Source organism: Rhinolophus ferrumequinum, chromosome 9 (genome assembly GCF_004115265.2).
Source record: "Rhinolophus ferrumequinum isolate MPI-CBG mRhiFer1 chromosome 9, mRhiFer1_v1.p, whole genome shotgun sequence".
NCBI lineage: Eukaryota > Metazoa > Chordata > Mammalia > Chiroptera > Rhinolophidae > Rhinolophus > Rhinolophus ferrumequinum.
The window spans coordinates 56119214-56134744 of NC_046292.1; the positions used below are offsets into that span (position 1 = coordinate 56119214).

At 33.9% G+C, this 15531-nt stretch overlaps 1 protein-coding gene across 1 annotated transcript in view; it reads left to right on the top strand.

The window, feature by feature from the left end:
* The window catches only part of MSH4 (mutS homolog 4), an 85715-nt gene that overhangs the window by 3558 nt on the left and 66626 nt on the right, over positions 1-15531 (top strand). The window contains exons 2-4 of the mRNA XM_033115144.1: positions 2958-3137; positions 11338-11498; positions 13520-13630. Of these exons, the coding sequence (XP_032971035.1) occupies positions 2958-3137; positions 11338-11498; positions 13520-13630 (452 nt within the window). The remainder of the gene's footprint in view (positions 1-2957; positions 3138-11337; positions 11499-13519; positions 13631-15531) is intronic.

Sequence of the window (15531 nt, forward strand, 5' to 3'; positions counted from 1 at the left end):
ATTCTATGGTTCATCATTATAATTACTTTTTTCCATATACTTTTGAATCCCTTTATTTTCACCTAGTAGAACCCAACTCTGGTTAAATCCATCCCTTCCACTAATGAGCATCTATACCCACACAGCTGAGCAAGGCTAAAGAAGATCACAATGTTGATAACGTGTTCCCTTAAGTCCTTGATTACCCGCCTCAAGTGGGCCCTTGGAGCTTCCTTGTAGTCCTACCGCATTTCCCTAGTTCTTGCTGAAATTGCTTGGGTTCAGATCACCACATTGGTAAATCCGTTGGTATGTTCTCATACCTCATCTTATTTGAATTATCAACAATTCAGCATTTTGCAACACTCCTTGAAATATGTTCTTCCCTTGCCTTCTAGGCCCCCTCTCTATGTTGCTTCTCACCATACCACACCAGCTATTTCCCTGATTCCTACTCTCTTAACATTGAAGTGCCTCAGTGCTCAATTCTAAGATGTTTTCTCTTTATCTACTACATCCACTCCCTTGATGATCTCTAGTCTTGTAGGTTTGTATACATACCATTGGTGGCAGAGATGGTGCAACCCCCCCGCCCCCCAAAACAACCAAAAACTATTTTGAATATGTCATCTGATTCTTGCCGGTACCCATACAAAGGAGTTAGATTTTATCTCATGGTGGCTATGGGGACACAGGGATTTTAAGAAAGGGAGACATATACTGAAATTCCTTTTTCAGAAAGATCACTGGTTGTGATATGAATACTGTATTAGAGAGGCATAATACTGGAGGCAAGGAGAACAATTAGGAAACTTGCAAAAGTCCTGAAGAAGATAAGAGTTTAAAATGGGCTAGTAGGAGTGGAGGTAGAAAGGAATTTTAGTGATATTAAAAAAGAATTGCAAGACTTGGTCACGGATTGGCTGTTAGGATTGATGAAAGAGGAGTTAAGAATGACTCCTAAGTTTATCACTTGTGTGAAAGGGTACAAGATGGTACAGCTGACCACCACTGGTAGTAAAGAAAGAAATTTTGAGGGAAAGATAATGAGTTCACTTTTGGACATTTAAAAATTTGGGGACGGTATCTAATGGTTTACATCCAAAAAGTAGTTAGACATAGGGACCTAGAGCCACGCTGTGTGATAGAACTTTCTGTGGTGCTAGACATATTCTATATCAATGCTGTCTGATATGGTAGCCATTAGCGACATGTGGCTTTTGAACATTTGAAATGTGGCTAATGTGACTAAGGAACTGAATTTTTAATTTTATTTCTGATTTAATGTGGCAAGTGCCTACTATATTGAATAATGCAGGTATAGACCTAGGAAATGTTTTTTGCATTTTTTTCTTTTTATTAGCTTCAGGTGTACAAAACAAAGTAGTAGACATTTACCTCCCTCATGAAGTGATAACCCCTCTCCCCCAATCTCCTACCCCTCTGATATCATATATAGCTGTTACAATTCCATTGGGTCTATTCCCTATGCTGTACTCTACATCCTGTAATTATATACATATATTAAATTATAGTTGACATTCAATATTATTCAGCTTTAGGTGTACAGTGCAGTGGTCAGGCATCTACACCATCCAGGAAGTGGTCTCACTAATAAGACAAGTGCCCGTCTGACACCCTATAAAATCTTTACATCATTGATTGCATTCCCCAAACTCTTTCATATCCCTGTGGCAATATTGTGGTTACCAATTTATGCTTTCTAATCCCCTCACCTTCTCCCTCATCCCCACGCCTCCCATCTAGCAACCCTCAGGTTTTTCTCTATATCTCTGAGACTGATTCTGATTAGTTTGCTCATTTATTCTATTCTTTAGATTTCACATATAAGTGAGATCATATGGTATTTGTCTTTCTCTGTCTGACTTATTTCACTTAGCAGAATATTCTCTAGGTCCATCCATATCGTTGCAAATGGTAGGTTTTTTGCATTTTTAAAGGGATGAAAAGTAAAAGAAGAATAATATTTTGTAATGTGAAAATTATATGAAATTCAGGTTTCAGTATCCATAAATAAAGTGAAATACAGCCATGCTCATTCATTTACATATTGTCTATGGCTGCTTCCTTGCCATAGGGTCAGAATTGAGTAACTGCGATAGACCCTATGGCCCAAAAAGCCTAAAACATTTACCATCTGATCTCTTATTAAAATGTTTGATAACCTGTGGTTTACAGTGTAAGAGAGGAGTTATGGCTATATATGAAGATGAGAGTTTTCAGGAAATAAATATTAATAGAAATCAAGTTAATAGATGAGATGCCCAGAGAAAATGTATAATGTCGATTTGTGATAGATGGTGCAAAAAGTACGGGACTCTGGGAAGTCAACAGTTAAGAGGCAGACAGAGGAAAAGTATTTAGCAAAGGAAACAAAGCAAGTTGTCTAAGGAGAACCAAGATAGAGTTGTATGGAAATCAAGGGAAATAGGAGTAAAGAACCCCATTATGTTTTAAAAGAACTTCTGTGTGACAAGACACTCTGCTAAGATGTTTTTGTACTTTCTTTCAAGTTTTATGACAATCCTATAAAATAGGTAATATCTCATAGCAATAGGTAAGTACCTAAATAAGGAACTGAATTCAAGTGAGTCTAAAACTTTCTTTGTACCATTTACATGGGAGAATAGAATTTAGATGAAGAAGTCAACAGAGGAAAAGTGGTCTCCTAATTAACAAAGTAAACATTTTGTGTATTTGAAGATTAGAAGGTAGTTTACAATTTTAGCAAGAGTAGCCTTAGTGAACTTTTAGAAGCAAAAGCCACATTAGCAAACTTTTCCTTATGTTTTAGTACAAGATTATCAATAATGTCATTTTTCATAATTTGTTATATTTTTAAAAATCATTAGCAGATGAAATTTTATAGAAAGTGAACATGGTATAAATTATAGGGATTGATTTATCATTGCATAATTCTGAACCTTTAATAACAGATATTTAATTTTTCGAATTAGGTTCATACTTTGGGAACAAAAGATCTTATGCAGGAAACACATTTGCATCAAATTTGACTTTTGGTACAAGCTCATCTTCTGCACGAGATAGTAATCCTCAAACACTAAAAACTCCATTGTCTGCTGGAAATCCTCAGAGATTAGGTTGTAAAAGTTGGACACCACAAATGGGATATTCAGGTAAAATGAGTGGAATGTTGACCTAGATGACTTTTAAAACTTTAAAAGTTTTGTAAATTATAAATTAGGGTGGTTAAGTTTAGTTTGAAGTGATTTGTAATTGAGATGAATGACTGAAAGATAAATACATCAATTTATTCATATCCAAAATTTGAGACACGGTTAATAAGGCTACATAGTGTCTGGCAGTTTGTTAATAAATGAAGGTCTACATTATTTTCACCATTTTGCCAAAAGCTTAAGAAAGGAAAAGCTTTTCCTTTTATACATGTTTATTTAAATCTAAAAATTGATCCTGATAATGCTATTGAGTAGTTTTTTAAATAATACTTAAATTTTAGCTTTTATCTAAATCTACTAGATTTTCTTGAGGGGAAAATGAGTGAAATAGGCCTTCATGTGTAGGCATTTTCTAAGGTACATATAGTGGAATTTCCTTGTTACAGAGTATGTGAATGTATACGTTACAATTTATTATTACAATTTGTCATTACAAATTGTTTTTCTAAGTGGTTCTACTAACTGCTTTCTTACTAGCAGTGTATGACAATACTTGTTGATCTACATCCTTTCCAACATTTGATATTGTCAGATTTCACAATATTTACCAGTCTAACATTTGTAAAATACTACTGGTAGTCTGAGTTTGCATTTTCCCGGTTTTTAATGAGGTTGATTATCTTTTTGTATACTTTTGGGCCATATAGCTTCCATTTTTTGTAAAATGACTATGTCTTTTGCCCATTTTTCTTTAGGTTTACTTTTTCTGGATTTGTAGAAATTATATATTCTGAATACTATACCTTTTGATGATTATATGTATTGTATATAGCTTCTCTAGGATTGTAGCTTGTCTTCCTTTCTTTTTGATGTCCTTTGATGAATAGAAATTCTTAATTTAACATATCTTTTTAAGTACATGTTTTGCATCTGCTTAAAAATAATTTTTTTACGATTATATATATATATATATTTTATACACACAGAGGGAGCTAAAAAAATGTATACACTTTTTAAGAAAGGAAAAAGCTGTATTAAAATTAAGCTGATGGTAACCACTTTGAGCACCTCTTCTAATTGCAGAAGTCAAACAGGACTCGTATTCATCTTTTGTTATTGGTATATATTGAGAATTACAATTTTAATACAGTTTTTTTCCTTTTGAAAATGTGTATATTTTTTTTGGCACCCTGTGCCTGTGTGTGCGTGTGTGTGTGTGTGTGTGTGTATACTGTATAGCAATTTCTTTAAGTCTGTATCACTACTGACTTTTCCATAGAGATATGTTAAAATCTCCCATTATGATTGTGGACTTATTTATTTCTCTTCTGGTTCTCTTAATTTTTTTGTTTTATATATTTTGAAGCTATTTTAGTAGGAGCATAAAAATTTAGCATTTTTATATCTTGTTATAAAATGACTTTCATCTCTAGGTATGCTTTTTGCCTTAAAGTATATTTTGTTTGTTATTAGTATAGCAACTTCTTTTCTGTTGGTTAGTGTTTATATAGTATATATTTTCTTTTTATTTATTTATTTATTTTACTTCCAAACTTTTATATAGACAAATGGCCTCAAAGAAAAATTGGCTACTTTTTGCTGGGCTTACCTCTCTGGATTTTTGTATTTTTTTTTTTTTTTTTGATGTGTGACCAGATATTCCTGAGTATCTATCTGCTTTTTAATTCTTTTTTAAAGGTAAATTGGAAGTATCAGTGTGACCTTATAGTGTATTTTTTAACAGCTTTATTAAGATATAGTTGGCATACAATAAACTGCACATTTAAAGTTTATAATTCAAAATATCCTGACACTTAAACACATGTATTTATCTTGAATTCTTTTAAGAACTTTTTTGTATGTTTGTATGTATTTTTGTTATGTTTGTATGATTTTTGCATGTATGTTTCTATATTTATATTTCATCTAGGAGTTTGTTGTTTTCACCAAGAGGATTGATTCAATTAACTTTGTCCACCATTACCAGAAGTCAGAATTCTTCATTTTAATGGAATCAAATTTATCAATATTTTCTTTCATGATTACTGCTTTGTCTGTATTGTCTAGGAACTTCATCCCTGTCCTGTGTCAGAAAAATATTCTATATTTTCTTCCAAGAGTTTTAGAGTTTTGCATTACACGTTGAAGTTTTTAATATAGAGATAATTTCTATTTCTTGAATAGCCTTCCTCCACTGATTTGGAATGCTACCTTTGTCATATATCATAGACCCACATATATATGGTTCTGTTTCTACCTCTCTTTTAACTTCCATGAGTCATTATATCTGCCAATACCACACTGTCTTTAGATTTATATTATATCTTGATATTTACGACAGCAGCCCTCCACCCTATCCTTCACTGACTATCTCTTTCTTCTTCAGAAGAATCTTCACTCCTCTTGGCCCTTTGCTCTTTCATATAAATTTTAAGCCAATTTATCAAGTATCACCGACAGCACATTGAAAAATTGATTGACATTGCATTTGTACTGAATCAATAGATCCTTTTAGGGAGAATTGAAATACTGAGTTTTTTATCCATGAGTGTGGGATACCTCTCTACTTAGGTGTTATATAATGTTTTTCTGAAAAGTTTTATAATTTTTTATATACAGATTTTATATATGTTTGTTAGATTTATTGCTACTTATAATTTTTGTGGCGATTGTCGTCTTTTAAAAATTACATTTTCTAAGTATCTATGGTGATATATAGACATAAAATTGATTTTTATAGTCGACCAGTGTATTATTTTGCCAGGGCTGCCATAACAAAATATTATAGACTTTGTGCCTTAGTCAGCAGAAATTTACTTTCTCACAGTTCTGGGGGCTAGAAGTCCAAGATCAAGATATCAGCAGATTGCTTTCATTCTGAGGCCTCTCTCTTTGGCTTGCAGATAGTTGTCTTCTTCCAGTCTCTTCACACCGTGCCTCTGTGCTTATGTATGTCCTAATCTCCTTTTCTTTTAAGGACACCAGTCATATTTGGTTAGGGCCCACTCTAATGACCTCATTTAACCTTATTTACCCCTTTAAAGGCCCTATCTCCAAATATAGTCCCATTCTGAACTCAGTCATGGTCCCACTGAACCTAAAGGTTAGGACTTCAACATATTAATTTGGGGCGTTGGGGGGGGGCACGATTTAGCCCATAATAACCATGTTGCTGTAGTCTTATTATTTCTGATAATTTTTAGCTCCCCATTGATGTTAAGATCAAGTTTAAATATCTTGACATAGTTTATGAGGGACTGCATGATATAGTTCTAGTCAGCCTTTCCAGCATCACCTCATACTATTTTCTCACTTGTATTTTATGTTTTAAGCATTATGAACTTTTTTCTATACCTTGAACATGGTGTTCTCTCTTTTGTATATGCTATTTCCTTTGCTTAGAAAATTCTTCCCCTTTTCATATAGTCAACTCTTACTTATTTCTCAAGTCTAAGCTTAGGTGTTACTCCTTTCAGAAAGCCTCTGTGATTCTGTAAGTCTGGGTTAAGTCTCCTTGCTATATGGTCCCATTTCAATTTGTATTTTACTAATAATATTGCTATTTTAATTGTCTGTCTTCTCTGCTGAACTATACGCTCCATGAAGGCAGAGACTGTAGCATTCTGGATCCAATCTGAAGGTAGAATCATACAGTGACTTAAACGGGGGATTTAATATAAAGAATTATTAAATTATGATAAAAAAGTTACTGTAGGATATAAGAAAACTATAAGGCACTTGAAGGCTGAGGGGAGTCCCAAGATATCATACTTGAACATAGGTCCCTCCAGGACCCATCTCCAAGGCTGGGGTACAGATCTCATTGGAGAAAGGGAAGGTGAACCTACTGAATGGCAGAGTCGGCAGATTCGCCAGGCCAGAGCTGGTTCACTGTATAGGGCAAACAGGAAGCAGGCAGCATAGGTGAACTATAGCTGGTGGCTGGCATGTGGATGTATGGTGGAAATGGGCTCCAGTATGGGCGGGAGGCCAGGAGTATAGTCTCCCTGTTGGGAGGGTGGTAGCATCAAAAGGACTAGGGGAGACAAACTTGAGGAGAGGGTGAAGGAATAGAAAGAGTGGGCTGGAGTGCAGGATATCTGTATCGAGAGGGCTGTGGGAGGGTTATTACCACGTCACACTGAGGTTGTGAGATCACCAAGGGACAGCACATTCTGGGTGTGTGGCTTGGACGTATCACCACCAGATGTCCTCATACCTACACTGCTGACCTACCATGCTGCAGTGGAAACTGCAAGAGAGCCCTTCATCCTGCAAAGTCCCCCTGGTGCTCTCCACTGAGAAAGGTTATCATTATGCACACTTGAAAGCAGAAATGCTTATAGGAATTCTGTCCCTTATTGCTGAGCTTATATGGAAGGAGGAATCTGGAGCTGAGTGACAAATGCATAACTGGCATAATTCCTGTGACCACTCAACTTCCCTATGTATCCTTTTACACACATTTGGACTCCTTTACAACAAAATGACTATATTTCTGCCTAACATCTATCCTTATGAGTAAGGAAATTCTCACTGTGTCCCCAAATTAGAAGACTTATAGTCCCAATAGTTACTGTATATCATTTATCCCCAATTCAATCATGGTCCCACTGAATATTCTGTTATCTAAAAACTAAATTGTAAAGTTACCATCCAATAACTTTTGTACAAAATTTTTTAAAGTTGAAAAGAGAGAGAAGAAAATGCTTAGTTTATACAAATAAGCACATGGATGTAATAAAGCATAGAGAAAATATCCAAAGCTACTGAAGTTTTGGTTTTATATTTGTAATTGGTCATGAGGTTGTAGTTTATATCTGTGGCTTCTTTCTTATACTACTCATTTCATAATTCCCTTATCCTCAGCAATAAAGGAGGGGTGACCTAAACCTTCCTTCCTCAAGGGTCTGAGTCCTTAGTCATCCTGCCTTTTTTAGGTTGCTGTGGTTTTGCATTAATCTTTATTATCAGAAATACTAAGAGGTGCCTCAGAGAATGCCCTGCCTTCCATACATAGTCCACTTTGCTTCCTTTGTGTATAGCAACATGATTTTCTCTTTGTAATCAGGATTGACCACTCCATTCATAGATACCAACCCCCCCCCTTTTTTTTTGCCTATTGGTTCAGTAGTGTAAATAAGGAACTCAAAATGGCCAGTTGGCAATGTCGTCTTCCAAATCAGTGAAAGCATTGTTTTGTCACCTGGTGGAACTAATAACCTTGTGGAGACTAAGATCTCCAAGCCAGCAAAGCTCAAAGTTTCCAGTATGGGAAACAAAAATTCTTAAGGTGGGTTAGTAGGTGTAATAGTGAGAATAGCCACTCCCACTTCCACCCTTGATTCCTGGACCTGTGTATTCTGGCTATGAGGAATACAGCAATCGTATAATGATTTCTGATTCAAAATATATATTTCATTCTCTAAGAAAGAACCCCATTCTTTCAGGGTGTTGTCTTCCAATTGGCACCATAACTGAGTCTTCAGTAAGCAGTTCTGCCTTTCTATTAAGCTAGACATTTCTAGGTGATGGGGTATGTGGTAAGACCAGTTAATTCAGTAGGCATGAGCCCATTGATGTATTTCCTTTGCTGTGAAATAAGTTCCTTGATCAGATACAATGCTATGTGAAATGCCATGATGGTGGATAAGTCATTCTAAGAGTTCACAGATGGTGATGCTGGTTTAAGCATTGTGGGCAAATCGTATCTAGAATATGTATTTGTTCCAGTGAGGACAAATATTTTCCCCCTCCGTGATAGAAGAAATACAGTGTAATGAACCTAAGGTGGTGGGCTGTTTTCCTGGGGAGTGTTGCTTTCTGGGGCATTTAATGTTGATCTCTGCTATTGGCTGATTAGGCACTCCGCAGTGTGGTTAACAGATCAGCTTTGGTAAGAGAAAGTTGCCAACATGACCACTTTATTCGTGGGTCTATTGCAAAAGCACTGGGGTGGCTGGGAATAGAGGCTACTTGACCTCCACAGAGTGTATCATTTTGTCCACCTGGTTATTAAGAGTCTCCTTAGAGAGTATTCACATGAAATAAGAAATATGATAATGAGTTAATGCCCATCAAAGTTTATGCCCATTCTAAGAGATCCATCCACATACTTCTTCACCAGCTTTTCTTGTCACCATCTTCCAATCCTTTTCTTTCCAAGTTCCTGATCATCCAGCTATACCATTAGAAACTGCTTATGAGTGAGTCTAAATCTGTACTTCTGGTCATCTTCATTCCAGACATGTGAACAACCAAATGTACTGCTCAAAGTTCTGCCCAGATGAAAGATCAAAATGAATAAAACAATTCAAAAACTTAGAAGAAAACAGTAATGTATACCAAATATCTCAATAAAGGAGGAGTTTCTTAGCAGAAAAGCAATGGGAAAATTTATAAAAGAAAATACTATCTATACAAAAGTAGAAATCTTTGAGATATCAAAAAAAAATCAAGATTAGTAGCAAGTATAAATTATTGTCATTGACTTATAAAATTCTCATAAAAATAGACTGAAAACATTAAGACCTTGTAAAAATTATATTAAAAGGGTGTAAACATCTCAAAAGAAAATATAGAAAACAAATGGATGTATTAAAATTATGTTCAATTTTTATAACTAAAAAAAACCCCACAAATTTAAGCACCAATCTATTAAATTAGCCAATAATAATAATGCATTTCAGAAATCAGTTTTGGTAAGGATACAGTAAGTATTAAAAATTGGTGCAATTGTGAAAAGAAATTTAGCAATATATGTAAGATCCATAAAAAACAAAAATAGTTTACCTTTATTTGACTTCAACGGATCCACTTTAAAGAAATAATAAGAGAAAGAAAAAAGCTTCATGCACAAGGAAGTCATTATACTATTATTTATAACAGAATAGCTAAATGTTTTTTTAGAAGTTTAAAGGAAATATCTTCTGAGTGTACTGGATTTCTACTGGAACTTGCTCAAAAGGTTCTGAGATCAAGACAGTAGATTTTTAAATGAACTTTTTAAATTAAGTTGGCTACTGACTAAGCATAAATGTATAATTTTATAGACATACTAATAGAAGAATAGAAAAGAAAGAAGGAATCTAGGTCAGGGTGGTGAAGGAGGGAAGAAAAGGGGTATATTGAAATGTTGACAAAGAAATAAAAAATAACTTTATTTCTTCGAAAATAAAATTTTAGATATTTTTAGCCTGCTTTTTTAATCCATGAATAATGCTCTATATTTAAATAAATTCATGTACTTTACAAACACTTCTGTATTAGTGCATTCAATTCTTTTTTCTTGTTTTGAATTTGTATAAAAGTTTATTTAAACCAAACTGATGACATATACCTGGGAGCAAGATCTCTAGTGTTTCTCTGCATTTAATTCTTATAACAACTTTGTGTAAAAGGTTTTGTATACCCATTTTATAGATAAGAAGTGGTAGCTTTAGAAAGGTTAAACAACTTACCTGAATATCCATAGTTTGTAAGGCACAGATCTCAAAATCAGTCATACATGTATGTAGTGGTTAAGAGCACCAGTTCTGGAGCCAGATTGCCTGGGTACAAATTCTGACTCTACCAGTTTCATCTATGCCTCAGTGTCCTTATAAGTAAATGGATAAAATAATGATGTCTATTTGATAGAATTGTTGTGACAATTAATGAGTTAATCAAAATAAAGAACTTAGAACATTCTTGGCACATCAATAAAATATCCAACATTGAACAGATATTTCATAATTGGAGTTTATGAATAGTATAATGTTTTATAAAATGCATTCATATATGTAATTGCATTTGATCCTTTCAGCTCACTCTGGAGTTATTACAGGGCAGTTACTACATTATGTTTTGCGACTAATGATTATGAAACAATTTGCTCAAATTCATATAGATTTTAAATGACAGAGTAAAATGAATAGGTTTTTCTGATCCTAAATTCAGTGTTTCTTTTATGGCTGCATTTCAGTAAAATACAAAATAAGGCAGTGTATAAATTTATTATTTCTAGAAGTGAAGTTTTGACAAAATACTTTGAGAAATAACATTTTCATTTTGTCTGGGTATGACAGTTATTTTTTGATGAGTAAAATAAGGTTATTTCTTTGGGTATTAATGGCCACATCCTAGGCATGATGTCTTGAGATCTTATAAGAAAAAAAATTAGAAATGATCAATGCTTATACTTTTTTTTTTTTTTTATCAGCTACATCCTCATCTGCAGTTTCTATACACTCCCCATCAGCTATTGTAGCTGTTGTAGAAGGGAGAGGACTTGCCAGAGGGGAAATAGGAATGGCAAGTATTGATTTAAAAAGCCCACAAATTATATTATCTCAGTTTGCAGACAACACAACATATGCAAAGGTAACTATTTATAATCCTAGATAATGGTTGATCGAGTGGGCAGTATTCAGATTTTCAAGATTACGAGTTTACTTTTTGGTAGAACACAGGTTACTCAATATTGTACTAACGTTAGTCTGAATTAAGATAAAATTGTTTTACATCTGATATTAATTTTTTGAGTATATTTAGTCCTAAAAATAGTATTTTGCTGTTATCTAAGCATTCCAAATTAATATGAGTTTCTAAAATTAATATCTTAATAAATTCTGGACTTATTCCAAAGATAATACATGTAATAATGCTGTCTTCAAAGTGTTATTTCTACTGAACTGTATTTGAATTTTATTTTTGAGAGTTAAGGGAAACTGGTCTCTTAGCTCAGTCATAATTCAGTCTCTTCTTGCCTTTACTTCCTATTACTCATTAATTTGGACCACTGGTCTAATGTCACAGGAATATGTTTGACTTAACAGGTAGAAGTAGTCTACTCCTACTCTGTGTATTCTGAAAAGTAATTTGACTCAATTACTATTATTAAAAAAAAGATGATATATTTTTAGTGTTTTCAAATTTCTTTCTCTAATTCTCCTTTATGGTTCCCCAGTATATAAGCTTCCTTCTCCACCTAATAATTAAAATTTTAATATACCTAACAACCTAAATTATATTAATGCTGTATACTACCTTCATCTCTTGAGCATTTCACATTTTTATACAATTGAAAAAGAATAGGAAAAAAGTTTTTATAAAACAGGAACATTTAGTACCCTAAAGTACATTCTAAGTACAAGTTTTAATCTAAAGGACTATTAATACATATAATCAAAATGACAGGGAATCCACTTATTTGATTTGGCACCCTTGATCTACTTTAAATAAAAGGAAAAAATGTTTTAAGTAATAAGGAGGTTTCTTAGAGTATACAGGAATATGCAGGAATGTTAGACAAACTGATTAAGAGTTTTTGTGTCTAGAGTAGTTCTAAGAAATATACCTTATATTATGAAAAGGATAAGGCAGAAAACAGATGTTTCTCATCTTTGATTTTGTTTTTTTTTTTACTTTTCATCTTCTAAGCTGTATCAGTGTGGTCCTATTGATTTTATCACCATAGTTATGCTACTGAATGTTTTTTTCTTTTTCCCCCTTTATTATTTCTCTTTCTGTTTCTTTTTTTGTTGACTTTTTTTTTCTTGGTTTGGGTAATTTTTGTTTTATTTTACATTTTTTTTCTTATACATATTGCAGAGTATATTGAATTAAGAGAACCTCAGGGTGGTAACTGTCTACACATTTAGTGGCACAACTAGGAACAGGAAGACATGTAAAACTTGCAATTGGAGAGAAAATCACTTCAGGAGTGAACTGAGGTCCTTGGTTGCTAATAGAATGTCCCTTGGCTTTCAAACTTTAAGTCTTTGTCTGTATACGAAAATCAATTGCACAAAATCCCTGTGAGGAGAAACAGTAGCAAACAGGATAGACCGAGTTATTGGCATATGCCAATCTGGATGGTGGGGGCTAGACAGTCTGAAGGGAGCAGGGCTGGCGGGAGGCTAGAAAGTTTGGGATCTAGAATAGAAGAATGGCCTGGACAAGTCAAATGGTTAGTACACTACTCAAAAATCTTTGTTTTCCAAACCAGTTACTAACATGCTTTACTCAAAAAGAGTGAATTTTTTTCATAGCGATGGACAAAATACTGAATAGAAGAATTTAAAAAAAAAAATCTTAATTTAGGAATACATATTTGATAAATTCAAATTAATTGGTTGGGCTTAGAGCTGTTACAAACTATTGTGAGTAAAATATAGCCTATGTTTATGAAATATTTTATATTTGTGATTACAAATATAAAATATATATGTTTAATATAAAACCATTGTAAATATATTTTAATTGAAATATATAATTAGAACAGTTGTAATTTTGTATCTCTATGAATTAATTTTAAGTACTTCTCTCAAAAAAATATGAAACTTTTGTTTTAGAGACTCCTAAGCTTACATTTAGGAAATTGATTATTCAAATGATTTTAGGTGATCACAAAACTCAAAATTTTATCACCTTTGGAAATAATAATGTCAAATACTGCTTGTGTTGTGGGGAATTCAACCAAGTTGTTTACTCTGATCACAGAAAATTTCAAGGTAAGTGATTTTATTCTCAACAGTAACATTTGAGATTTTCTTTAAAATCCATTTTGTAATATTCTAACGAATAATACTTTGAGGAACTTTATGTATGTAGTACCCTAAAACACACACACAATACAAGTTCTAATCTAAAGGACTATTAATACATATAATCAAAATGACAGGGAATCCATTTATTTGATTTGGCACCCTTGATTTACTTTAAATAAGAGGAAAAATGTTTTAGGTAATAGGAGGTTTCTTGGAGTGTATAGGAGGCAGACCCTCAGAGAAAGCATGGATTTCCTTAGGTGTAGCTTTGTGGAAACTAGTTATTATGCTGGCAGACTAGCTGAAATTGAAGTTCTTACTCTTCTAAGGGGATAGCCGCTATCAACAAATACATTTCCTTTAGAGAATTTGATCTACATTACCAATTGTTTCAGCTTCCTCTGCAGTATGTACTGCCTCATAATTACTACTACTTTAGCGTCCATCTGTGGGACTCTGACAGATAGTTAGTGTTCTGGAACCTTATGTACTTCACCTCAGTAAGGGCCTTTTCACCATGTAGTTTATCTCTTCCCTCTAGCAAATCACTGTTTGGTGAGATGGGGGCTGTTGTTCTAAACCAAGTAGGCAGCATTGCAGTTGGGATAATTCCTGATGGGGGCAAATTATTTTCACAAATACTGTATTTTGTTGTTTGCAGACTTTATAACACTTTTGCAACCAAGTTGAGGTTTGGGGTCCAATGAGTTCTTTATTCTAAATATATACAGCATCTACAGTCATGTAAGATTTGTTGTGGTGCTCTGAGAGATCCTGTGTAGCTCGGCTGTCTTTGACTTATTGCCAGAAAATAGTCCCTCTTGTAAAGCTGTTGTCTCTATTAAACAAGTCTCTTTATCTGTTGTTTCTTTCCTTCATTACTTCTAACTTGTTTCATCACCCTTATTGATGTATACCTCTCTAACTTCTGTTATTTCGTTCTGATTAAAAAGTTTTTGGTTGCAAATTACAGAAATTCAAATGAAACTAGCTTAAGTGAAAAAGGAAATTTATTGGCTTATGTAAATGGTTGGATAGATGCTATCCCTACTCTCATCCCCACCACCATCTTTTTTTTCTACTGCCAGTAGATTACCTTTGTGAGCTTTAAGAAAATGATTGCTGATGGCTCCAGGCTAATGTCATCTCAGCTAACCCAACTCAGAGAAAACAGATCTTCTTTCTTCATATATGAATTCCAGGGAAGGACCCTGACTGGTTCTCCTTTGTTCATGTTCCCACGTGTTAGGCTAATTAATCACTATTTCTGTGGATAGAGACACTATGATTGATTAACTCCAGATCATGTGGTTTTGGCTGTGGGGTACAGAGTACTGTAATTGACAGTCTTAACAGAACCATGTAGAATGTGGGATAGATGCGTCCTCCAAAAGCAAAAACAATGTATATCCACTACACTTGAGACATAAGGCAGTATTAGTATAATAACGTTTATGAATAGAGGAGTTGGACTGTTCTGGTTGATTCTCAGTGACCTTGTGCAAGTTACCTTACTTAACCTCTTTGAGCTTATTTTTTCATCAGTAAAATAGGGACCTTAATAGCATCTGTCTCATAGAGAATTGATATTTTATGGAGGGCAATCATAAATGACCTCATCAGAAAGGTTACTTGTAGGCAAGATCCTGAACAGAGTGAAGGAGCAAGCCATGGAAGTATTTGGGGTAAAAGTATTATAAACAGAGGGGAAAAAAATCAATATTATTATTGTCATTATTGCCACACTTACCATAAAAAGACCATCATTAAATGAGAAGCAGTATGAAGTGAAAGGAACATGGACTTTGTAAGTCAAAGATTCTAAATTCAAATCTCAGCTCTGGCATGTATCAACGTATGATATT